Source organism: Monodelphis domestica, chromosome 3 (assembly GCF_027887165.1).
Source record: "Monodelphis domestica isolate mMonDom1 chromosome 3, mMonDom1.pri, whole genome shotgun sequence".
NCBI lineage: Eukaryota > Metazoa > Chordata > Mammalia > Didelphimorphia > Didelphidae > Monodelphis > Monodelphis domestica.
Genome location: NC_077229.1, coordinates 66,752,120 through 66,776,622, shown reverse-complemented (window position 1 = coordinate 66,776,622; position 24,503 = coordinate 66,752,120). Strand labels below are relative to the sequence as shown.

The 24,503-nt window shown below is 38.4% G+C and overlaps 1 protein-coding gene across 1 annotated transcript in view; it reads left to right on the top strand.

The window, feature by feature from the left end:
- Positions 1-24,503, top strand: part of LOC103093868 (mucin-16-like) — a 74,632-nt gene that overhangs the window by 49,956 nt on the left and 173 nt on the right. The window contains exons 9-14 of the mRNA XM_056820966.1: positions 9,707-9,834; positions 9,959-10,026; positions 11,128-11,300; positions 12,042-12,077; positions 21,776-22,423; positions 24,352-24,479. Of these exons, the coding sequence (XP_056676944.1) occupies positions 9,707-9,834; positions 9,959-10,026; positions 11,128-11,300; positions 12,042-12,077; positions 21,776-22,423; positions 24,352-24,479 (1,181 nt within the window). The remainder of the gene's footprint in view (positions 1-9,706; positions 9,835-9,958; positions 10,027-11,127; positions 11,301-12,041; positions 12,078-21,775; positions 22,424-24,351; positions 24,480-24,503) is intronic.

Sequence of the window (24,503 nt, the reverse complement as noted above, 5' to 3'; positions counted from 1 at the left end):
GATGGAGCTTTTTTAGTGAAATATAAGGAGGAATCAGTCATGGAGAAGATAAACCTTTGAATTCTGATTACACATCCATTTGGCAGTTGTGGACAAAACACTTCCTGGTACTTTGTGGATAGGATTGAGAACATGTCCAGGACTAGAGTTATTATCAACCCATTCACACCTCCACTGGACAGATCAATAATAGCTAACACAGAGCATGTCTAGTATATAGCTAACGCATATAAGGCCTACAAGATTAGTAGGGTAGTACTAAGGGAGACCCATTTGGAAGTTCTACCAAGAAGACTCAGAAGGTGTTCAAGCCAGGATTCAAGTTGTAGGAGTTCTGACTCTTGTCTAAAGTTATTTCTACTGGACTACAGCGAACACTCTTTAAGCAGACATGGTGTGGGAAGAGGAAGTTCTATGCCAGTGGAATGGTTGGCTCAATAATGGGCCCAGAGTTGCAAAGCAGTAGATGGCTAGATGACCCAAGCTTTTATGATAAGTCTGCCCTGTGCAAGGCCAAGGGGGTGAGTATAAACGAACAGCTCCCCCTCCAGAGGTCAGAATGGAGTTCATTCCTCCTCCAAGCGGCTGATCCATGTAGAGGATGTGACACCCACACAACCTCTAATTCACATAGACTGTACTCATTCCTGTAATATCCATGTGTGTGTGTGGTCTTTGATTTTCATTCATAGTTTGTTGTACTTTTTCCTTCGGTTCCCCCATTTTCTCTAGTGCCATCACTGACCCCATTACCTTCCTCTAGCACTACAGATAAGAACTCCTCCATGCTTCTCATTCCTTTCTATGTGCAGCTTTGAGAATAGGAGTTGCAGAATGAGTAGTGAGGTTCCCAATGCTATGAACTTTTATATTATCAATCATCGGCATAAAGTTGGAAGGAATCTTAGAAGTATCGAGAAGTATATATGGCCTCTTGTTTTGTGTATGTGGAAACTGAGACCCAGAGATGTAAAATGATTGGCTAAAGTTGATTGGATAGGACTAGAATTTACCTTCAAAGGTCACCTAGCTTAATCGCTTCATTTCCATATGTGAAAACTGAGACCCAGAGAAGTTAAGATATGCCAGGTCACAGATATAGAAAGCATCAGAGGTGATATTTGAACCCAGGACCTCTGATTACAGAGTTATTGTTCTTTCTACTCTATTATGATATTCTTCAAGGTCAAGAAGAGAGTTTAGCCCTAGAACTGCATATTGAATGGCTAAGGCTCTTTCCACTTTGGGGAAGGTCCCTTCTATGAAATCTCCAAGGGCAGAGAATGTTTTTATATTTTTATTTATATCCTCAGTATTTAGGACATTGCTGGACACATAATAAACACTTCATCAATGGCAACTAATTGAATGCTTTGATCTAATGAGTAGATTGGTGAGATCTAGTTTATTAGAAAAATTCATCTTCAAACCTATCTTTTACACCTACCAACTGCTTGCCTATGGAAAAGGGAAGGGGAAGGAAATAAGCATTTATATAGTGTACTAGAGGGGGAGCAGGAACCGAAGCTTGAAAGGTCTAAAAGAAGGAGGGAACAGATAAATAGGAGCACCACTTCCTCTCCCAGTCAGAGCTGCACAAGGGAAGGTGAGATTGGATCAATGTCCAGAGCTGAAAGGTAAAGAGGAAAATCCCCTTCAGTCTCTGGTTTCTGTCCCTGGATGGATATTATCTTAGTACATTAGAAGAATCAGATGTTCACTTCTTCTGAATTAATAAGATCTATTTATTGTTTTGAGATTTAGGAATAGTAGGTTTAGGGAAGAGGAAAAATTGAGAAGTTCCTAATTCTGTTTCAACCTAAATTCCTTTAAGGAGTTGAGAGCTCAGGTCTGGGGACCTGAGTCGCTGAAGACATTGTAGAGTCAGGCTGGTATAATTTCTTAATATAGAGAGATACAGCTATTGAAGATATCAATGGAAAATCTTCTTGGGTGGATAGTCTCTTATCTTCCCCAAAGGGAAAAAGTCTCTATCCAAAACTATTGAGGAATCATGACTAATCTAATTTCTTTAGATAAATGAGAGATCACAGCAGGTTAAGCTCAGCAAGTTGCTCTTCTTCCTTTCAGTTCAGAAGAGAAAAAGAACCCCTTTCCAACTGTCCATCTGCTTTTCTTGGCTAGAGGTTATATAGCCCTATCCCCCATTGCCAGCAAAGTTCCATTTCCTTCCTGAATGAGGTTTCCTTGCCAATCAAGTCCTTGCAATGCAGACTATAGCTTTCTCATCCACAATAGCACCTACTATGTGCCAGGCATTGTGACTAAGCATTTCTCAGAAATATTATCTCATTTGGTCCTCATAATAACCCAAGCAGTTTGGTGCTATTGCTATATTTAGCCCCACTTTGCAGGTGGGGAAACAGAGGCAAGCAAAGAATAAGTGACTTTCCCAGAATCAAAGTTAGATTTGAACTTAGGTCTTTCTGACTGCAGGCATAGCACTCTGTCCATTATGCCACCTAGTTAGTTCTATGGTGAGAGCCACCAAGGTCAGAAGACCAGGTGTCAGCATAGACAGTGGTCAGGAATGTAGACAGACCAAATGATGCTGATCTTAAACAAGGAATTTTGGGGCAAATGATGCAGATCTGGGCAAGTCACTTTCAACTTGTTCATCTGTAAAAGGGGTTAATAATAATTGTAGGACTTTCCATTTAAGATCAGTTTCCATGACCTGCTTCCTCACCTTGGCACAATAATTCACTTGGTCCTTTGGTAATTACTTGCATTTGGCCCACCCTTTTAGTTCCAAAATCAGAGATTTACCTCAGAGTCTGGTCCTTTCTGAGGCATTGTTCTTCATTCAGGGGGGCCTATTGCCCTAGTTCATACATTGGTTCCTACATAGTAGATCTGTGATTGTGTGACCTGGTCCTATAATGCTCTGGCCACTGATTGTTTCCAAGAATTCCCATAACCAAGAGAACCTGGAACTGGTCAGAGGTCAGAATTGAAAAACTGGCCCTTTCTGATATCATTGTCTGTACGTGGCTCCTGGCATCCAATCAGCTTGGTGGAGAATGTCATCTTTGGAGCACTGGGTGTGGGGGAGATGAGAATAAGAGGACAAATTCCTCTAGATGATCTCAGGTGAGGAATGGAAGCAGCAAATCAAACCATTTTCTGGACAAAAAACTTCAGGGAAGGGAAGTGACTCATGTAACATAAAATCTCTAAAGGATCCCTTTTTTTTCAGCTCTGACTGAATTTCTTCACTTCATTTACTTCTTGCCCTTGATAGTAAGTCAATCTGAACAAAGAGAGGTCAGGTATCTATTTCCAATAGAAAATTAACTTTATTAGGGAAGCAATATGTCATCCAACACTGTTGAGAAATCAGGCCACATATGGTTAGATATCGTATTTTCCCAATTACTTATAATAACAATTGTCAATACATGTTTTCTGAGATTATGAGGCCAAAATTGTCTTCCTCCTTCCCTTCTGTCCTCCCTCTTGGAGATGGTAAGCAATAGGAACTGGATTGTACAAGTATTATCATGGAAAACATATTTCCATATCATTCACTGTTGGAAGATGTGAGATTTAAAATGGTTGAGGTTTTAAACTGTAGTGAGTTAAAATGGTGGAAGATATAAATTGTGTTAGATATAAGAGAGGGTGAGTAAATTTTGACTGTAGAAATATGTTTCACTACAGTGTCTTGGGTTTTAAATCAAATATAAGGTGGTCGCCAGGGAAATATTCCCAATTATTCAAATACCCAAGTCAATTGGGTTTTATAGAGATTTTAATTAACAATACGAGTAATCAAAGAAAGAGAGAGAGAGTAAGAAAGGAATAAGTATGAAGGGCCTCAAGGCAATATGGCCTAGACCTGAGTCTTAAAAGAGAAATCAGTCAGTTTTTTAACACTCACCACAAGGTCTGACTAAACAAGGATTCTGGTAACACCAGGCCAGTTCCATCTCAGCTGACTTCACCAGAGGGCCTTCCAGCCAGAGACTGTTCCAATAGGCCTCTCTCCAGAGCCTCCAGAGGCACAGAGTCCCCTTAGAGGAGCTCCAGCAAGACCTCCTTAGAGATTGTCCTCCAAGAGCTTCCCTTCTCCAGAGCCTCTCTCAAGAGATTCTTCCCAAGCGGTCCTCATCAGAGATTCTCCAAAAGGATTTCTCCAAAAGGATATATCTCCAAAGCATATCCCTCCTCAAGACATCCTGCTTTTTCTTATATAGGGGTTTTTCTCCCGTGTCACCTCCCCAAGGTCCCTACATCTACCAATCACTGTAGACGCTTTCCAAAGGACTGCCAATCTAAATTCCTGCTAAGTCAACCCAGATCCTCAGTAAGTCTGAAGTAGAGAAAACACAGTTGAGTCAACTAATCTCATCAAGAGAAAACTTGCCCAACCCTTTTAGGTACCTAGCATCTCATTGTATCAATTCTAAAAACAGGCCTGGCTCAAAGAACTACTTGCCCCACCATAAGCATGGATCCAAGTACTTTCTTTGTTTAGCAATGAGTTTTCTCCCCTAAAGCAGTCTTAAGTATGGTTGGAGTAGAGGTCCTGCCATTTCTGATCCTGGCGAGTTCTCACATCAAAATGGGAAATGTTTCTCAGTAGGGAATTTGTTCCAATTAAGAATTCCCCAATGGGGAAATTTTTAACATTCACAAGTCTGAGAGATTTCAAGATTTACAAAGACAATACTCATAATAAACCCAAACTATAAAATAAAACTGTAGATGAACTAATATAAAAGTCAGTATGCTTTGATCTGCTTCTGACTCCCACAATTTTTTTCCCTCTGAACGTGGATAGCATTCTTTGTCAGAAGTCCCAGATTTTGCATTGCTGGCCCAGAATTGTCCCAGATTATTGCATTGCTGAGAGTAAAGAATTTCATAGTCGATCATCTTAGAATACTGTTGTTACTGTGTACAATATTCTTCAATTCCTGCTTATTTCACTCAGCATCAGTTCATGTAGTTCTTTCCAGCTTTTCTGAAATCGTCCTGCTTATCATTACTTATAGAACAATAATATTCCATCACCAACATATACAGTCATTCCCCAATTGATGAACATTCCCTCAGTTTCCAAATTTTGCCACCACATACAGAGCAACTATAAAAACTTTTGTACAAGTAGGTCCTTTCCCTTCTTTATAATCTTGTTTGAATACAGAACCAGCAGTGGTATTATGGGATTAATGGCTATGCACAACTTTATAGTTCTTAGGGCCTAGTTCCAAATTGCTCTCCAGAATGGTTGGATCAGTTCACAACTCCATCAACAATGCACTACTTTCCCAAATTTGCCTATGCTCTCCAAAATGTATCCCTTTCATTTACTGTTTCATTGGCCAGTCATATAGGTGGGAGGTCATACCGTGGAATTGTTTGCATTTCTCTAATCTCAAATGATTTAAAACATGTTTTTATATTATTATTGATGGCTTTATTTTCTTCATCTGAAAATTCCCCATTCATATCTTTTCACCATTTGCCAAATTGGAGAATAACTTGTTTTCTTATACATTTGAGAAATGAGACTTTTAACAGAGAAACTTGTTTTAAGCTCCCTCCCCCTTTGTTGTTCCCTTCTAATCTTGTTTCCATTGCTTTTGTTTCTACAGTTACTTTTTAATTCAAATGAAAATTATTCATTTTACATGTTATAATTCTCTCTTGTTTGGTCATAAATTCTTCCCTTCTCCATGCATTTGGGAGGTAAACTACTCTGTATTCTTCTAATTTATATTATCACTCTATATCAAAATCATATAGCCATTTTGACCTTATCTCAGTATAGTATATAAGATAAGTGATGATTTTTGAGTGACTTTTTAAATTTGTTTTCCATTTGACCAATTGTAGTTTCTAAAGTATTCTTTTCATCAGTGAGATTTTATGCCACTTTTTTATATAGCTCCAATTTTGCCTTTCTAGAAGTTCTTCTTCAGTGCATTTTTGTATATCTTGTCCCATATAGCCAATACTGCTTTTCAAAAGAGTTCCTCTCTTTGAATTTTTATACATCTTTTACCACTTTTTCTATTGTGATTTTAAAGGTATTAATTTCTTCAATATTTTTGTACCTCTTTTACCAATTTATTGACTATTTTTCATGATTTTCCTGTATCACTCTCGTTATTTCTCCCAAATTTTCTTGTAGCTTCTCTTATTTGATTTCTAAACCTCTTATTGAGCTTCCTCCATTAATTCATTTTTGGGGAAATTGAGAGTAATCCCTGTTTTTATTGGGCATTTGGGGTTCAGCAGCATTGGTTTTTTTTTTTTTCTGTTACCAAAATAGCTTTCAGTATTGTGTTTCTTTTTCTGTTATTTGCTCACTTCCAGCCCTTTCCTTTTCATTTCAAAAGAGGTAGTTAGCCCTTTGATCCAGCCATAGCACTGCTGGGTTGATACTGTAAATCTTGAAATCTCTCAGACTTGTGAATGTTAAAAATTTCCCCATTGGGGAATTCTTAATTGGAACAAATTACCTACTGTGAAACATTCCCCATTTTGATGTGAGAACTCGCCAGGATCAGAAATGGGAGGACCTCTACTCCAACCGTACTTAAGACTGCTTTAGTGGAGAAAACTCCTTGCTATGGGAGGACCCCTACTCTACCCGTACTTAAGACTACTTTAGGAGAGAAAACTCCTTGCTAAACAATGAAAGTACTTGGACCCATGCTTATAATAAGGCAAGGAGTTCTTTGAGCCAGGCCTGTTTTTAGAATTGATACAATGGGATGCTAGGTACCTAAAAGGGTCAGGCAAGTTTTCTCTTGATGAGATTAGTTGACTCAGCTGGGTTTTCTCTACTTCAGACTTACTGAGGAGATTGGTTGACACAGCGGCATTTTTTCTGATTCAGACTTACTGAGGAGATTGGTTGACTTAGCAGGAATTTAGATGGGAGTGATTGGAAGATGTAGGGACTTAGGGGAGGTGACATGGGAGAAAACCCTTATATAAGAAAAGGCAGAATCTCTTGAGAATATATCCCTTTTGGGAGAATTCCTTTTGGAGGCTCTCTGATGAGGACCACTTGGGAAGAATCTCTTGAGAGAGGCTCTGGAGAAGGGAAGCTCTTGGAGGACAATCTCTAAGGAGGTCTTGCTGGAGCTCCTCTAAGGGGACTCTGTGCCTCTGGAGGCTCTGGAGAGAGGCCCTTTGGAACAGTCTCTGGCAGGAAGGCTCTCTGGTGAAGTCAGCTGAGATGGAGCTGGCCTGGTGTCACTAGAATCCTTGTTTAGACAGACCTTGTGGTGAGTGTTAAAAGACTGACTGACTGATTCTCTTAAGACTCAGGTCTAGGCCATATTTGCTTGAGGCCCTTCATAATTATTTCTTTCCTACTCTTTCTCTAATTCCTCATTATATTATTAATTAAAAATCTCTATAAAACCCAATTGACTTGGGTATTTGAATAATTGGGAATATTTCCCTGGCGACCACCTTATATTTGATTTAAAACCAAGACACTGTAGTGAAACATATTTTCTGTGGCCAAATTTACTCACCCTTTCTTATATCTATCACAATTTATATCTTCCACCATTTTGGCTCACTACAGTTTAAGACCTCATCCATTTTAAATCTAACAATACTCCCAAAGAGATAATAAGGAAAGTCTTGTACAAAAATATTCATAGCTAATTTCTTTGTGGTGGCAAAAAAATTGGAAAATGAGGGGACTCCCTTCAATTGGGGAATGGATGAAGAAATTGTGGTATATGTTGGTGATGGAATGTTATTGTACTCAAAGGAATAGTGAACTGGAGGAATTCCATGTGAACTGGCATGACCTTCAGGATTGATTTAGAGTGAGGGGAACAGAACCAGGAGAACATTGTACACAGAGACTGAGACACTGTGGTACAATCAAATATTATGGACTTCTCTATTAGTAGCAATGAAATGATCGAGAACAATTCAGAGGGATTTATGAGAAAGAATGCTATCCACATTCTGAGGAAAAATTGTGGGAACAGAAACACAGAAGAAAAACAATTGCTTGACCATATGGGTCAATGGGGATATGATTGGGGATGTAGACTCTAAATTATCACCCTAGTGTAAACATCAGTAATATGGAAATTTTTGAACAAGGACACCTGTAAATCCCAGTAGAATTTTGCACTGACTACAGGAGGGGGGTGAGGGAGGTGAGGGAAAGAACGTGATTCATGTAACCAGGGAAAATATTCTAAATTAACTAATTAAATAAAATTAAAAAAAATAAAAAGACAGTTAAACTTGGAATATGTATCTGTGATGAATGGAGTGCTGTTCTCAGTTTCAGATTCTTTGTGCAGCTGCCTTCAGAGTATACTCTCTGGGGATCTATCTTCTTTCAGTTCTTCAAATGTGGGATCATGCAAACAAAGGTGTTTTTAATGGTCTTCTGATCTAAATTCTGGTTTCTGAGTAACCCCAGCCATTTCCCCCCACTTTGAACTGTGACCAGGGAGAGTGCTGCTCCCAAACCCCACTCCTGGGGCTACAAGCACTCCTGTCTGCTAGCACTCCTCCACCTTGAGATCTCCCCCACAGACAGGGATCAGTTTCTGAATATGAGCAATGCAACAGGAGAATTGCCTTCATTGTCAGCAAAGGGATTCTTGTAATCTCCTTCTGAGCAACTGTCTGATCTCTCACCCCCTTATTGACTGGGGATGAATGCTCCAGAAGCCTTTCCTGTTGTTTCAGTTGTGGACAAGTCCTTTTGGCTTGATGCGGTCTGCCCTAGTGCACTGTGCTCTACTTCCACCTCCACCTCTGTACACATCATCTGTCCTGCAGGTCTTCAAAGTCATTTTGTGCTGGAAAATCATTTGTTTGTCTTTTTTTGTGTGATATACTCTTCCAGAATTCATTTTAGGACATTGTATCAGGTTTTTGGGTACAATTTGATAGAGATCAGATGAGGGATGTGTATCTTCTCCACCATCTTGACTCTGCCCTTGGCTTCTATTCTTATAAATTTGAATTATTGGAAATTGGAAATGAGACCCTTATCAGAAGAATATGAAGCAAAGATTTTTTCACTCCAGTAACCCGATTCCCTTCTCATTTTACTTACATTGGTTTTGTTTTGGAGGAAAAAAACTAATTTTAAATTTGCAACATGTGGTCCATTTAAACTTGCTGTCCTATCTATCCCTCATGTGAACATGAACTGTCCCTCTGTCCATTAAAATGAAAGATAGAATTTTCCTGATAACTTTCATTTCTTTATATCACCTTTTAGGTAGCTAACTTATATACCCATTTGGAGTTTACTTTGTTATGCCAAGCAAGATATCAGTCTATCCCTAGTTTCTCTTGGACTAATTTTCAGTATTACAAGCAATTTTTGTCAAGTAATGAGTTCTTACTCTTGAAACTGGATTAACCTCATTTTACATGTGAGGAAACTAAGGCAAAAACATAGGATATGGCAGGGCCATGATTTGAACACAAGTCTTCTGACTCCCAAGTCCACAATTTTTAATACTGCCAGAAAAAAGGACAGTAGAGGTATCCTCAGTTTTCCTCTGAGGAAGAACTAGAACAGGGCCACCTGGAATAATGGTCATAATCATGATAATTGTCACCACAATAACTAGCATTTAAGAGATCTTCAAGATTTACAAAGCATTTTCTCTCATTTGAATAACATTTGTAAGGCTCAGACAATTGGGTATCTTTCCCTTCTGTACAGCAGCAGGGAGCTCCAACTTGAAGACCTTCACCCTCAATTTCACCATCACCAACATGTTTTACACAACAACGATGAGTCAAAGGCGTTCCAACACATTCCGTGCTACTGAATTTATCCTGCAGCACCTGGTGAGACCCGCCCTCCCCAGTCCCCCTCTTCCTCCTTGCTTCCATGCTGCCTTCCTCATCCCTGGGTATATAGACTTCCTCTAGCCAGGTACTCAAAAGTTCCCTTCTCTCTTTTTGTTTCCAGTTCAAGGTATTGTTTGAAAGAAGCAGCCTTGGCTCTCAGTATTCTGGATGCAGTGTGACCTTGCTGAGGTGAGAATCTTGAAAGCCATCAGCTCAAATAGCAGGGACAATAACATTCCCATTTGACAAAGATCATACACAGGCTGCTTCTTCTTCCCAATAACAATTCCTTTTTTTCCAAGCTGTAAAGGATTAACAACCCCCCCCCCCAACCAACAAGCCATTAGAAATATTGTGGGCACCTTCTACCCTTTCCCTGGTGGAGAAAAACTTCTTTTCCCATAAGTCTTCCAAAGACAAGGTTGTTACTCTAATCACTTTAACTTTATAACTCCACATGAAAGAAATAACATAGGAGGCACCAACAGAGTTCTTAGAAAATAATTGATTAGACCATATCAACATTCACTGTCTCTAGAATCATAGGATTATAGAATGGAAGCTTAAAGAGATAATAGAGGACATGAACCACTCTCTTCATTTACAGATGAAATAACAAAGACCCAAGGAGATTCCAGTGACTTTTCCAAGATCATAGATACTGTCAGATCCAGAATTTGAACACACAGTCCCTTTGATTTTAAATCTGGTGGTCTTTCTACTACTCTAAAGAAACTACTGAAAATAATATGATCCCATACACACTTGTAAACATAGATGTGAGTGAATTTACACAGCACTGCCAATTTCATTGCAGCAGATCAGAGTGCTGAGCTTGCAATCAGGAAGACCTTAGTTCAAGTTCTCTCTGAGACTCTTAGCAGCTGTGTGATCCTCAGCAAGTCACATAACTTGTCTTTGCCTCAATTTCTTCATCTTTAAAACGAGAAGGTTGGTTTTGATATTTTCCAGTGTCATTTTCAGCTCTCAAACTACAATTCTCTCCAAACCATTGTTCAAAGTGGGCCACTTCTTTCAAGAGTGTTTTCTGAATAACTAAATTTTGTTAATTAAACTACTGGTGTCAAATTCAAAAGGAAACAGAGGCCACTAAATTGTACATCAACATCCCTGTCCCCTGCATATTGACTCAGAAAACTATGCATGGTTATATATTTCATCATGAACACTTTAAAATTAGAGAGGAACTCCTACACTTTAGTCTTGTTCAGGTGATTTTTCAGGAAGGGCCATGTTTTGATATCTCTTGTCTAAATCATCAATTTCTAGGTCTATGAATAATGGGAAAGCAACAGGAGTGGAGGTTATATGTTGTTATCAGGAAGTTTTATCCATCCCTGTCTTGGACAAAAAGAAGATTTACCAAGAGCTGAGTCAACAGACTAATGGAATAACAAAGTTGGGATCTTATATTCTAGATAATGAAAGCCTCTATGTGGACGGTGAGTAGCCCAAATTCGGACATACATCTTTATTTTTCTAGGTGGTTCCATTTCCAGAAAACAACCCACCTACCCTAAATTCTTCTTTACTTTTAGACCACCTTCATCTTCATGGTTTTTTTCTATCCCTCCTGGGAGGCTGGCCCACAAAGTGGTGACAAATACAGATATGTGGGGGTTTACTTCTAAAAATCATAAGTGGCTCGATTTTTCTTAGGCTCCTTAAACAAAGATGTATGCCATCAATCTCCCTTCCTCTTGATTGAGGAAGTGCTTTGAATAATAAAGTGCCATTTTACCAACTATGTGGGCCCCAGAACACCTCTCCATTGCTTCAACGTTTTCCCAGATACCAAAAGATTTATGTGTTCTCTCTCTCTCTCTCTCTCTCTCTCTCTCTCTCTCTCTCTCTCTCTCTCTCTCTCTCTCTCTCTCTTTCTTTCTCTCTGCTCCTCTCTCTCTTCTTGCCTCAACCATTACTTTTCCTTCTCATATCATTTCTCCTTCATCTTTTTTCTTTTTTTATTCTTCTCTTTTCTCTATTTCCCTCTCCTCTTGTCTTCACTTCTATTCTGTCCTATTTTCTTTCATTCTGTTCTGTTCTCCTCGGCTCTCCCCTCCTTTCATCTCTGTTTCCCTGCCTGCTTCCCTCCCTTCTTCTTCTCTTCCCTCCCCTTAATCTCTCCTTCTCTCCTAATTTCTTTCTTCCTTCTCTTTTTCTTCTCCCCTCCCCAACTACAGGGTATAACCCCCAGATGCCAACCCTCTCCACAAACAGTGAGTTTTCAATTTCTTAATTTCTCTATTTTCTGGGATATTACAATGAAAAATATATTTTGCCTTTTTTTTGGAAGGAGGGGAATAGGGCAGAGGGGAAAATGAGTTTGGGGGTTCAGAATAAGGTATGCTGTTAGAAATGGCCACTTTATTCATATATCTATAGGGGTTATTTTGCTACTCAAAACATATCTAAATTGTTCAAAAAGGTAAAAATTAACCCAATAGGACTTGGAAAGCAGGTTACCCCTATCCCCTTCTTATTCAATATTTAGAGCCAAAGCTTGTGTTCTATTTAACCCTGGTACACAGAAGGCATCTCCAAGCATTTCAGGGAGTCTTGTGCCCCTCCTGTATAATCTTCATTCAGTAATATTATCTAATGGTTTTCTTTTTTTTATTTAATTTAATTTAATTTTTTTTTGGTTACAATACTCACTTCATTTCCCTCCCTCCCCTCCACCCACCCTTCCTGCAACAGACTTGCAATTTCATTGGGTATTACTTATGTCCTTAATCAGAACCTATTTCCATGTTATTGTTTGCACTAGGATGTTCATTTAGAGTCTACACGCCCAACCATATCCCTTTGACCCATGTATTCAAACAGTTGTTTTTCTTCAGTGGTTTTACTCCCATAGTGTTTCCTCTGAATGTGGATAGTGGTTTTTTTTTTTTTTTTTATAGATTCCTCCAAGTTGTTTAGGATCACTGTGAAGTCCATTACATTCGATTTTACCACAGTGTATTAGTCTTTGGGTACAATGTTTTCCTGGTTCTGCTCCTCTCACTCTGCATCAATTCCTGGAGGTTGTTTCAGTCCCCATGGAATTCCTCCACTTTATTATTCCTTTTAGCACAATAATATTCCATCACCAACATATACCATAATTTGTTCAGCCATTCCCCAATTGGAGGGCATCCCCTCGCAGCTATGAATATTTTTGTACAAGTCTTTTTCCTTATCTCTTTGGGTACAAATCCAGCAGTGCTATGGCTGGATCAAAGGGCAGACAGTCTTTTAGCACCCTTTGGGCTTAGTTCTAAATTGCCCTAAGAAATGTTGGATCAATTCACAACTCCACCAGCAATACATTAATGTCCCAGCTTTGCCACACCCCCTCCAGCATTCATTACTTTCCTTTACTATCATGTTAGCCAATCTGCTAGTGTGAGGCAATAACTCAGAGTTGTTTTGATTTGCATTTCTCTGATTATTAGAGATTAAGAGCACTTTTTCATGTGCTTATTAATACTTTTGAATTCTTTAACTGAAAATTGCCTATTCGTGTCCCTTGCCCATTTATCAATTGGAGAGGATGGCTTGATTTTTTGTAAAATTGGTTTAGCTCTTTATAAATTTGAGTAATTAGACCTTTGTCAGAGGTTTTTGTAATGAAGATTGTTTCCCACAGTTGGTTGCTTCCCTTCGAATTTTGGATGCATTCATTTTGTTGGTACAAAAACTTTTTAATTTGATGTAACCAAAATTATTGATTTTATATTTCGTGATTTTTTAATGTTCTTGCTTGGTTTTAAAGTCTTTCCTTTCCCAAAGATCTGGCAAGTATACTATTCTGTGTTCACCTGACTTGCTTCTAGTTTTCTTCTTTATATTCAGGTCATTCACTCATTCTCAGTTTATCTTGGTGTAGGGTGTGAGATGTTTATCCAAACCTAATCTCTCCCATACTGTCTTCCAATTTTCCCAGCAGTTTTTTTTATCAAATAGTGGGTTTTGGTCCCCAAAACTGGGATCTTTGGGCTTATCATAGACTGTCTTGCTGAGGTCATTTGCCCCTAGTCTATTCCACTGATTTTCCTTTCTGTCTCAAAACCAGTATCAAAGTGTTTTGATGACCACTGCTTTATAGTATAGTTTGAGATCTGGGACTGCAAGTCCTCCTTCCTTTGCATTTTTTTTTCATGATTTCCCTGGATACCCTTGACCTTTTGTTCTTCCAAATGAACCTTGTTATGGTTTTTCATAATTCAGTAAAAAATTTTTTTTGTTAGTCCAATGTGTATGGTGCTAAACAAGTAAGCTAATTTGGGCAGGATTGTCATTTTTATTATGTTAGCTCTTCCCACCTATGAACAATCAATATTTTTCCAATTGCTTACATCTAGTTTTACTTATGTGGAGAGTGTTTTGTAGTTGTGTTCATATAGTTCTGTGTTTGTCTCAGCAGATAGATTCCTAAGTATTTTATATTGTCTAGAGAAATTTTAAATGAAATTTCTCTTTTTAATTCTTGCTGCTGAAATGGGTTGGAGATATATAGAAATGCTGATGACTCATGCGGGTTTATTTTTTGTATCCTGCGACTTTGCTAAAGTTGTTGAGTATTGTTACCAGATTTTTGGTTGATTCTCTAGGATTCTTTAAGTACACCATCATATCATCTGCAAAGACTGATAGCTTGGTCTTCTCATTGCCAGTTTTAATACCTTCAATTTCTTTTTCTTCTCTAATTGCTACTGCTTCTAGTACAATGTTAAAATAATAGAGGTGATAATGGGCATCCTTGTTTCACTCCTGATCTTATTGGGAAGGCTTCTATTTTTTCCCCATTGCAGATGATGTTTGCTGATGGTTTTAGATATATACTTCTTATTATTTTTATGAAAGGCTCTTCTATTCCTATACTTTCTAGTGTTTCCAATAGGAATGGATGTTGTGTTTTATCAAAGGCTTTTTCTGCATCTATTGAGATAATCATGTGATTTTTGTCAGTTTGCTTGTTAATATGGTCAATTATGTGGATGGTTTTCCTAATATTGAACCATCCTTGAATTCCTGGTTTGGATCCTACCTGGTCATAGTGAATAACCCTTGTGATAATGTGAATTTTAAAATCTCCATCTTGCTTATTCTAGCACCCAAGATTGTGCACACCCACACTACATGGGCATGTGATAGTCAATGACAAATCAGAAATAACTGATTGCTCACCTGGACTGTCCTAAGCCAAGCTTGAGCCACCATTGGCCCTTGTGAGGCACAGGAAATAAGGTAGGGAACAGCCTCAGGAATTCGCTGACTTCCTGTGGACTGGTCTAGGTGGCAGTTGTTGCTAGGAGCTCTAGCAGAGAGGAGGCTGGCAGACAGCTTTCCTTCAGATTGGTCATGTGAGTCAAGGACTGATTCTCTTCTCTACCTTGGCCCTTTGGGCCTAAACTCCCTCTGGCTCTGCCAGAGGGTTGAGTTAAACTTTTTCCCTTTTCTCCCTTCTCCTTCTCTCCCTCTCCTTTTTCTTAGTCCCATTGTGATTAAACCACCATAACTCCATTCTGACTTGAGTGTTTCATTTTAGGAATTTCATAAGTAAATTCCTTGGCAACAATAAATTAATATTATAACAATCTTTAAAGGTGATTTTCACCATTACAATGATTTGCTGGAGTCTTTTTGCTAGTATCCTATTTAAGATTTTTGCATCTATATTCATTAGGGAGATTGGTCTATAGTTTTCTTTCTCTGTTTTTTGACCTGCCTGTTTTGGGGATCAGTACCATATTTGTGTCATAAAATGAATTTGGTAGAACTCCTTCTTTGCTTATTCTGTCAAATAGTTTGTATAATAATAGGATTAGTTGTTCTTTGAATGTTTGATAGAATTTATTTGTGAATCCATCTGGACCTAGGGATTTTTTCTTAGGGAGTTCTTTGAAGGCTTATTCAATTTCTTTTTCTGATAATGGGTTGTTTAGGTAATCTATGTCTTCCTCTGTTAGGCTAGGCAATTTTTTTTGTAAGTATTCATCCTTTTCACCTAGACTGCCATATTTGTTGCCATATAATTGGGCATAACTTTTTTAATGATTGCCTTAATTTCTTCTTCATTAGAGGTGAGGTCTCTTTTTTCATCTTGGATATTGTCAATTGGGTTTTCTTCTTTCCTTTTTTTAATTAGACTGGCCAGTATTTTGTCTATTTTGTTTGTTTTTTCAAAGTACCAGCTACTAGTCTTATTTATTAAATCAATAGTTCTTTGAATTTCAATTTTATTAATTTTTCCTTTGATTTTTAGGATCTCTAATTTAGTCTTCATCTGAGGATTTTTAATTTGTTCACTTTCTAGTTTTTTAATTTGCATGCCCAATCCATTGAGCTCTGCCCTCCCTAATTAGTTAATGTATGAACTCAAGGATATAAATTTCCCCCTGAGTACTTCCTTGGCTATATCCCATAGGTTTTGAAAGGATGGCTCATCATTGTCATTTTCTTCAATGAAATTATTGTTTCTATGATTTGTTCTTTGATTTTGGAGAATTGTATTGTTTAATTTCCAATCAATTTTTTATTTACTTCTCCATGTACCCTTACTAATTATTATTTTCATTGCATTGTGATCTGAAAAGGTTGTTTTTATTATTTCTACTCTTTTGCACTTGTTTGCAATGTTTTTATGCCATAATACATGGTCAATTTTTGTGAATGTACCATGTGCTGCGGAAAAGAAGGTTTATTCTTTTTTGTCCCTATTTATTTTTCTCCACATTTCTACCAACTCTAATTTTTCTAAGATTTCATTCAATTCTCTTACTTCTTTCTTATTTATTTTTTGGTTTGATTTATTTGGTTCTCATAGGAGAAGGTTCAGGTCTCCCAGTAATATAGTTTTTCTATCTATTTCATCCTTGAGCTCCACTAGTTTCTCCTTTAGAAATTTGGATGCTATACCATTTGGTGCAGACATGTTGAGTACTGATATTTCCTCATTATCTCTACTGCCTTTTATCAGGATGTAATTACCTTTCCTATCTCTTTGAACTAGATTTATTTTTACTTTGGCTTTGTCAGATATCATGATTGTGACTCCTGCCTTCTTTTTTTCAGTTGATGCCCAATATATTTGGCTCCATCCTCTTACTTTCACCCTATGTGTATCTATCTTCCTCATGTGTGTTTCTTGTAGACAGCATATGGTAGGATTTTGGATTCTAATCCACTCTGCTCTAAGCTTGCATTTTATGGTTGATTTCATTCCATTCACATTCAGAGTTATAATTACCAGCTGTGTATTTCCCAGCATTTTGATTTCTACTCCTAGTCCTGCCTTTTCTTCTTTCACTATTTCCTTCTACACCAATGTTTCTTTTTAATCAGTCCCCCTAGTTCCCACCCTTATTTTACCTCCCTTTCTTCCCCCTTCTCTTCTTATTCCCCTCCTTGTTTTCTTTGCATTCTTTTTAAAAATACCCCCCACCCTCTCCCGCACTTATACTGCTTCCCTCCCTACCAGTCGGTTTGTTGCCCTTCTATTCCCCTATAGGGCACAAATCTATTCTCTGCCTCAATGGATTGGATTGTTCTTCCCTCTTTAGGTTAATTTCAATGCATGTGAGACTTGAGTATTTCCTGTCTTCAACCTTTTTACCCTTCAGTGTATTGATGTTCTCCCCTCCCCCGCCATGAGTTTTTTTTGTTACATATCAGTTCATTCCCTTTTGTTTCTTTTCACATTTCTTTTATTTAACCTCTTTTTTAGCTTTATTTGTGTACATATATACACATGTAATGTATTTATATCTATATACCTATTTATGTCTTGTGATTTCATCCTTTACAGTTTGTCACTGTTCCCTCTAAGAATAGTTCTTCTAGCTTCCCAGGTGATAACAACAGTTTTTAAGAGTTACCAATGACCTCTTTTCTTATAGCGATATATATCATATTAAATTATTGAGTCTCTTTAAAAAGGGTTTTTTATTGTTTTGTTTTTCTTTTTTCCCTCTTTTTAAATTACCTTTTGATGATTCTCTTGAGTTCTGTGCTTGGACATCAAATTTTCTGTTCAGGTTTGGTCTTTTCTTTATAAATTCTTGGGATTCTTCAATTTTGTTGAATGACCATATTTTACCCTGTAAGAATATAGTCAGTTTTGTTGAGTAGTTGATTCTTGGTTATAGACCTAGTTCCCTTCCTTTCCAGAATATCATATTCTATGCCTTTCGGTCCTTCAGTGTAGATGCAGCCAGATTCTGTGTTTTCCTTACTGTGGTTCCATGGTATCTGAATGACTTCTTCTTGGCAGCTTGTAATATTTTTCCTTTGGTCTGATACTTCTTGAATTTGGCTATAACATTCCTGGGTGTTGTCAGTTGGGGATTGAGTACAGGAGGTGATCTGTGGATTCTTTCAATTTCCACTTTTCCCTCTTTTTCTAGAATATCAGGGTAATTTTCTTGAATAATTTCCTGTAGTAGTGTGTCCAGGCTTTTTCTTTTGTCATGGTCTTCTGGTGGACCAATAATTCTTAAATTGTCTCCTCGAACGATTTTCTAAATTATCTGTTTTGTGAATGAGATGCTTCATATTTTCCTCAATTTTCTAATTTTTTGGTTTTGTTTTAAGTTTCCTACTACCTTGTGAGGTCACTTAATTCTAATTGTTGTATTCTGGTTCTTAAAGACTGTATTTCATTCCTGGATTTTTGATCATCCTTCTCCTTCTGGTCTGATTTTCTTTGGAGGTCATCTTTCATCCTCTGTGCCTCATCTCTCATCTCCTTTGCCTCATCTTTCACCTTCTTTGCCTCATCTTTCATCTCCTTTGTCTCATTTTCAAGCTGGTTGATTTTGGCTTTCAAGACACTATTTTTTGTTTCCAAATGACTTATCTTAGTTTTTAATTTTTTTACCAATTGTCTTTAGCCCTCTCTTAATTGTGTTTTGAATTATATTTTTTTGAGTTTTTTCAAAGCCTGTATTCAATTCGCTGGGATTTCTGATTCATCATTTGCTGATCCCTCCTCCTCTGTTCAATTTGCTCTTTGTTCATTGCCTGTATAGAAGCTGTCTATTGTGATTTCTTTCTTCTTTTTCTGTTGTTTGCTCATATTTACCCCTTCTTTATTCCCGGTATTTGTCTGTGCTTGTGCTCCTCTCATTTTTTTGGTTTTGGGGTTTTCTGTCAGTCTCCCCACTTGGAACTTTGACAGAAGATCTCTCTGTACAGTCTGTGGGGGAGGGGTGTTGGATTTTGAGCTTCCCTGTCCTCTGGAGGTTTTTGATTAGATTAAAGTCCAGCAGTCTGTGGAGGAGGGGTGTTTGAGCTTGGGCTTCCCTGACATCTGAAGACTTTTGATGGGATTAAGTTCAGCTGCATTGGGCTGGATGTGGTCTGAGGCCAAAACCTCCTGGAAGGCTGGAGCAATATGGAGAGTCTCCAGCTCTGTGATCAGGCTGCCAGCTCTGTTGTGCTCCCTCTCTAGCTCCTTCCCCACTGCCTGTGTTCCACGCTGTAAGCCTGGCAGAGCCCTGTCTGCAAGGTACACCCTCCAGACAAGCCCCTTTGCCTGCCTAGAGGTTCCTATTGCTGCTGGAGGCTTAGCGCTCTAAGTAGGGGGGAGGGGTCCTGGGATGGATTGTCCTTCTGCCTTCACCCTTGAACCTGAGTGATCTTGAATTCTGGCTTTTGGGGAGCATACCTTTTGGATTGAGTCCAGCTGGAGGGTTCCTTGTCTCTGTGTTTTTGTTAGATTTGGTTTTCAGTCCCCTAGGAGCATTCAGTTTGTGATCGGTAAGGAAGGGATTTCAGAGATCTGACCATTCTCTGCATCTAAGCCTCCATCTTCACTCCACCCCTAGGAATGGCCAATGGTTTTCAATAAAAATGTTTTCATTCTTCCCTGCTTCAATAATTACACTTTTGAACCCTGTCTGTTCTTCAATCTTCATTATCCTCTGGCACTGAAGATGGAAAATGAGTGATGGTTTACTTCCTCCCCTGAAAAGGTTTAATTAAGACTTGAAGGGGTCCCTGAGGACATAAAGCAGAAAATGGGAGAGGATAAGAGAAATGCACTTGTAGGTGTCCAGTATGACAATGTAATAATCCTTTCTCACAGGGACCCTGTATTCTAACAAGGGTGACAACAACTCCAGAGATAAATCTAGGTAGAATATAAACAAAGAATGTCTGACCCCTTTAGCAACAGGCTGCCACTGTCTGTGTGTTACAGACAGATCTGTCCCACTCCCATTCAGTCACATCTTTCTTCTTCTAACTTCTTAAGTTTTCTTAGGAAAGAAACATATCTCACTTTGACCTTTTGCTGGCTCTGCCACTATCAAATTTGATTGGAGGTGTTATTTTATATTGTTAGGATTTGAATATTAGGAGACTTCAGCTGGGTAGCTGTTGGTAATCTACCATCTTGGCTCCAGCTTATTCACATACTTCTACTTTGTGATGTATGGATTCACACTATTTTATAGTTCTATAGTTATTTTGAATGGGTTTTCTTTTTCTATATCTTCCTGCTTGATATTTGTTGGAAAAACACAAAAACTGAGGATTATTCTGTTTTTTTAAATATATCATGACTTAGTTGAGTATTTTAATTGCTTAAATTAATTTTAGTTGATTCTGTAGGGTTCTTTAAGCAGGCCATCATATCATCTGCAAATACTGATCACAGCCCCCCAAATACTTATCTCTTCACAGTATTACTGTAGCTTCTATTCCTAGAATTATTTCTAACACTAATGGTGATAATAGATGTCCTAATTTTACTCCCAATTTCATTGGACAGACCCTTAAAATTTCTCTGAGATATATATATATATATATATATATATATACATAGATAGATAGATAGATAGATAGATAGATAGATAGATAGATCTGACTCTTCATCTTGCAAAATGCTATTTACCTCCCATCTCTAGGACTGGTTCTCAATTCACTGAGCTACCCAGCTGCCCCTGAGTGGAAAATCTTTTAAACATGTAACTGTAATCATTTTGCTAATTTTTTATTTAGTATTTTTGTATCAGCAGAGATAGTATGCATAGTCTTTAATTTTCTTTTCTTTCCTTTGTCTTTCCCTTGTGCAGGTAGCAAGACTTTGTAATAACAATAGTTTCAATAGAATTACATATTTCTGGTAATAGTTTATATAATATTGGGATTGATTTTTCTTTGAAGGTTTGATAGAATTTACTTTCAATTTTATCACTAGAAATAAAAGAAAATTATTGAGAGAGTAGCAGGAATGGCTTCACAGAAAAGATGACATTAAAACTGACATTTTAACAAAATTGGATAAATTTAATCATTTCATAGTGGAGGGCTCACATGAGTCATTCCACACGTATAAAAAAAGTGTGAGGATTCTTTTTGGCCCTATAAAAAATTAACAACTTTATAACCATTTAACCCCTTCCAATTTCCTGTTGGGTGGAAAAAGGGAAAGAAAAAAAGGAATATGTTGGTGATTCAATAAGGAATAAGTAGGTAGAACTCATTTCTCATCACTGAAGTATTCTAGAAGAATAATATACAAATATGGAAGGAGTTGGGGGAGCAGGCATCACTTGAACTTCACTCTCCTCTGAATAGACAAAGGAGGGTTGAATACTTATTCTCATATATACTTTCTCCTGAAACCCCTACACAGAATTGTGCCCTTGCATTCAACTCAGTAGGGAAAGAGGGAGAGATAGTCAAAAGAGATAGAAAGACTTAAAAGTGATAAAATGTAACATCTAATTGATGAGGGCAACTGACAAGCAAAACAAAACTTCTTCCTTATAAGAATATATCAACTAAAGGTAAATTGGATTGATTCCTTCCACATTCATGAAGTGTAGGTGGCAAGGATGAACTATTCCATTGCTAGGCTAATGGAAAATGGACCATAGTTCTAAATATGCTGTAACTCCATTATCCACCCTTCTGGTCACAGGGCCCAGTGCAGAAAGCAAGGGCAGGATAAGGACCACAGATAGAGAGCCAGAGACCATAATGACTACAACTTGTAGCCCTGCAGTAAGAACACACGCTGTTCTGGCAACAACAACAACCCCAACCACTATGTCTGGTATTTCTGGTTTGGAAAAAATCACTGTGCCTGCTTCCTCTGCCTTGCCAGAGACTATGGTAGCACCAACTGCCTGGTCTGGAGTGGAGATGAGCCCATCTGAAACTATGCTCATTGCAGAGATCTCAACCACCCTACCTGGGGATGGGACAGGAGAAGGTGTTCCTTCCTACCCAGCTACCGTTGACCCCACAGCATCAACCACATTCTTCTCCTGGACCAATGTGCCTCCAGCAGGGTCTATAAGCTCCTCAGCCACAAGTCTTTCCAGTGTCAGTAGAGAAGATCCAAAGCCAATTCTCTCTCTGGACACATCTGCTTCAGAGATCACATCCATGGCTACTGCAAGGGAAGGGCTGGCCCTAACTGAGTCCACAGCCACAATGGAAATCAGTCGAGGAGCTGAGGCTGAGATTCTGTCCACAAGTGGTTTGCCCAACATCTCAGCTTCCCCTCTCATTCCCAAAGATAAAATATCCACCTGGGCTACCATGACCACTATTGCAGACACTGGTAAGAACACTTCCTTCATTATCTTTCCTGCTGGAACATGGGGTTATATGTTAGTGAAATAGAGAGAGGAAAACAATCATCGCAGTTATAGACTCTGAGTCTGACATGTCCATGGAAGTCAACCTTGCCTTTTATCCCTTAATGACTCATGAAGGGTGTGTGATACAGTAGAAAGAACATGCATTCATGCCAGAGGACCTGGGTTCAAATCCTAGATCTGATATTTTCTTCCCATACAGGGAAGATTGATCAGGAAAGACAGATAATAAGGATGGAGCTTTTAAGGGATGGAGAAGATAAGCCTTTGTTTATAATTCTGATGACAAATTCATTTGGCAGTTGTCAACAAGACACCTCCTGGTACTTTGTGGATAGGATTGAGAACATGTCAAGGGCTAGAGTTATTATCAATCCATTCATACCTGCACTGGACAGATCAATAATAGCTAACACATATAAGGCCTATAATATTAAGGGACTAAAAGAGAGACCCATGTGGAGGTTCCAACAAGAATATTCAGAAGGTGTTGAAGCTTAAGGAATCAAGAGTAGGTCATCTGACATTTATCTAAAATTCTTTCTATGGGATGCAAAAATTAACACCCTTTCCCAGAGTTCATGATGGATTTCCCCCCCTCCAACCACATTATTCAGTGGCTGACCCAAGTAGAGGATATGGGACCCACCCCAACTCTATATCCCTTAGACTGTACCCTTTCCTATAATATTCATGTATGGCCATGGTCAATAGTTTTCATTCACAGTCCTTCTTTTATCAAACATAGCTCAAGCCAGGGCTCTCACCATCACAGGGACAGATACCACCCCTACATGGCACAGGACACACTCTTCTTCACCTCCTGTAACCTCATCTGAGGTTATCCCCATGACCTAGAACATGACATCAGTTCTCCCCAGGACTGATGCCACAAATCTAAATTTTAGCAAAAAATCAGTTATGCTCTCCCCCTTTCCCCTGTAGTCATTTCTTAGCCCTAAGTTCCCAAGTTCAGTGGTAAAGAGAAACACACATGTCACACTGACCACTTCTAAATCTCCAGTGTTCTCAGACACTCATCCTGGAGGCTAATTGGTCACCTCTGCAGGTTCAGCTGTCCTGGGAATGACTGCTCATGGTGAGCCACATGAAGTCTTAGAAAAAGACTCACAACTTTCCTTGACCACTTTAACCACAGAGATCACAAAAAGTAGTAATTTGATAGACATCACATGATGATTTGTATCTTCTCCACCACCTTGTCTCCACCCTCAGCTTTTACTCTTACAAATTTGAATTAGTGTAAACTGGAAAGTAGACTCTTTTCAGAAGAATTGGAAGCAAAGGTCCACCCTATTACCTCATTCCTTGTAATTCTTTTACCTAAGCTATTTTGTTTGGGAGAGGGGGGACTTTTAAATTTCATCTTAAAAACATAGTTCATTTTATCTTGCTATCTATACTCTATCCCTCAAGTGATCATAAACTGTCCACCTGTTGATAAATTTGAAAGTTAAATTTTTCCTCATAACTCTCATTTTTTTAGCATTTCACTCTTTATATCTTACTAATTTGAAGTTCATTTCTCTAAGTCAGGCAAGATGTTGGTTCATCCCTAGTTTTTGTCAGATCAATTTTCAGGTTTCTTTGAAAAATTTTTTCAAATAATGAATTCTTACCCTTGAAGGTGGACAAACCTCTTCATTTTACATGTGAGGAAACTAAGGCCCAAAGGTAGGACATGGGAGGGTAAGGATTTGAAGCCAGGTTTTCTGACTTCAAATTCACAAGTTCTTTATAGTGCCAGAGTAATGATAATGATTATAACAATCAACATTTGAATCAAATTTAAAGGTTAACAAAGCATTTTATCTCATTCATGTAACATTTCTGAGGCTCAGACATGGGACCCTCTTTCTCTCCTGTACAGCATCAGAGAGCCCCTACTTGAAGGTTTTCAACCTCAAATTCACCATCCTCAACCTGTTCTACACAACAGACATGGGTCAAAGGGGCTCCAGCAAATTCAACTCCATTGAGGATATCCTGCAACCTCTGGTGAGACTCTACCTCCACTCCTCT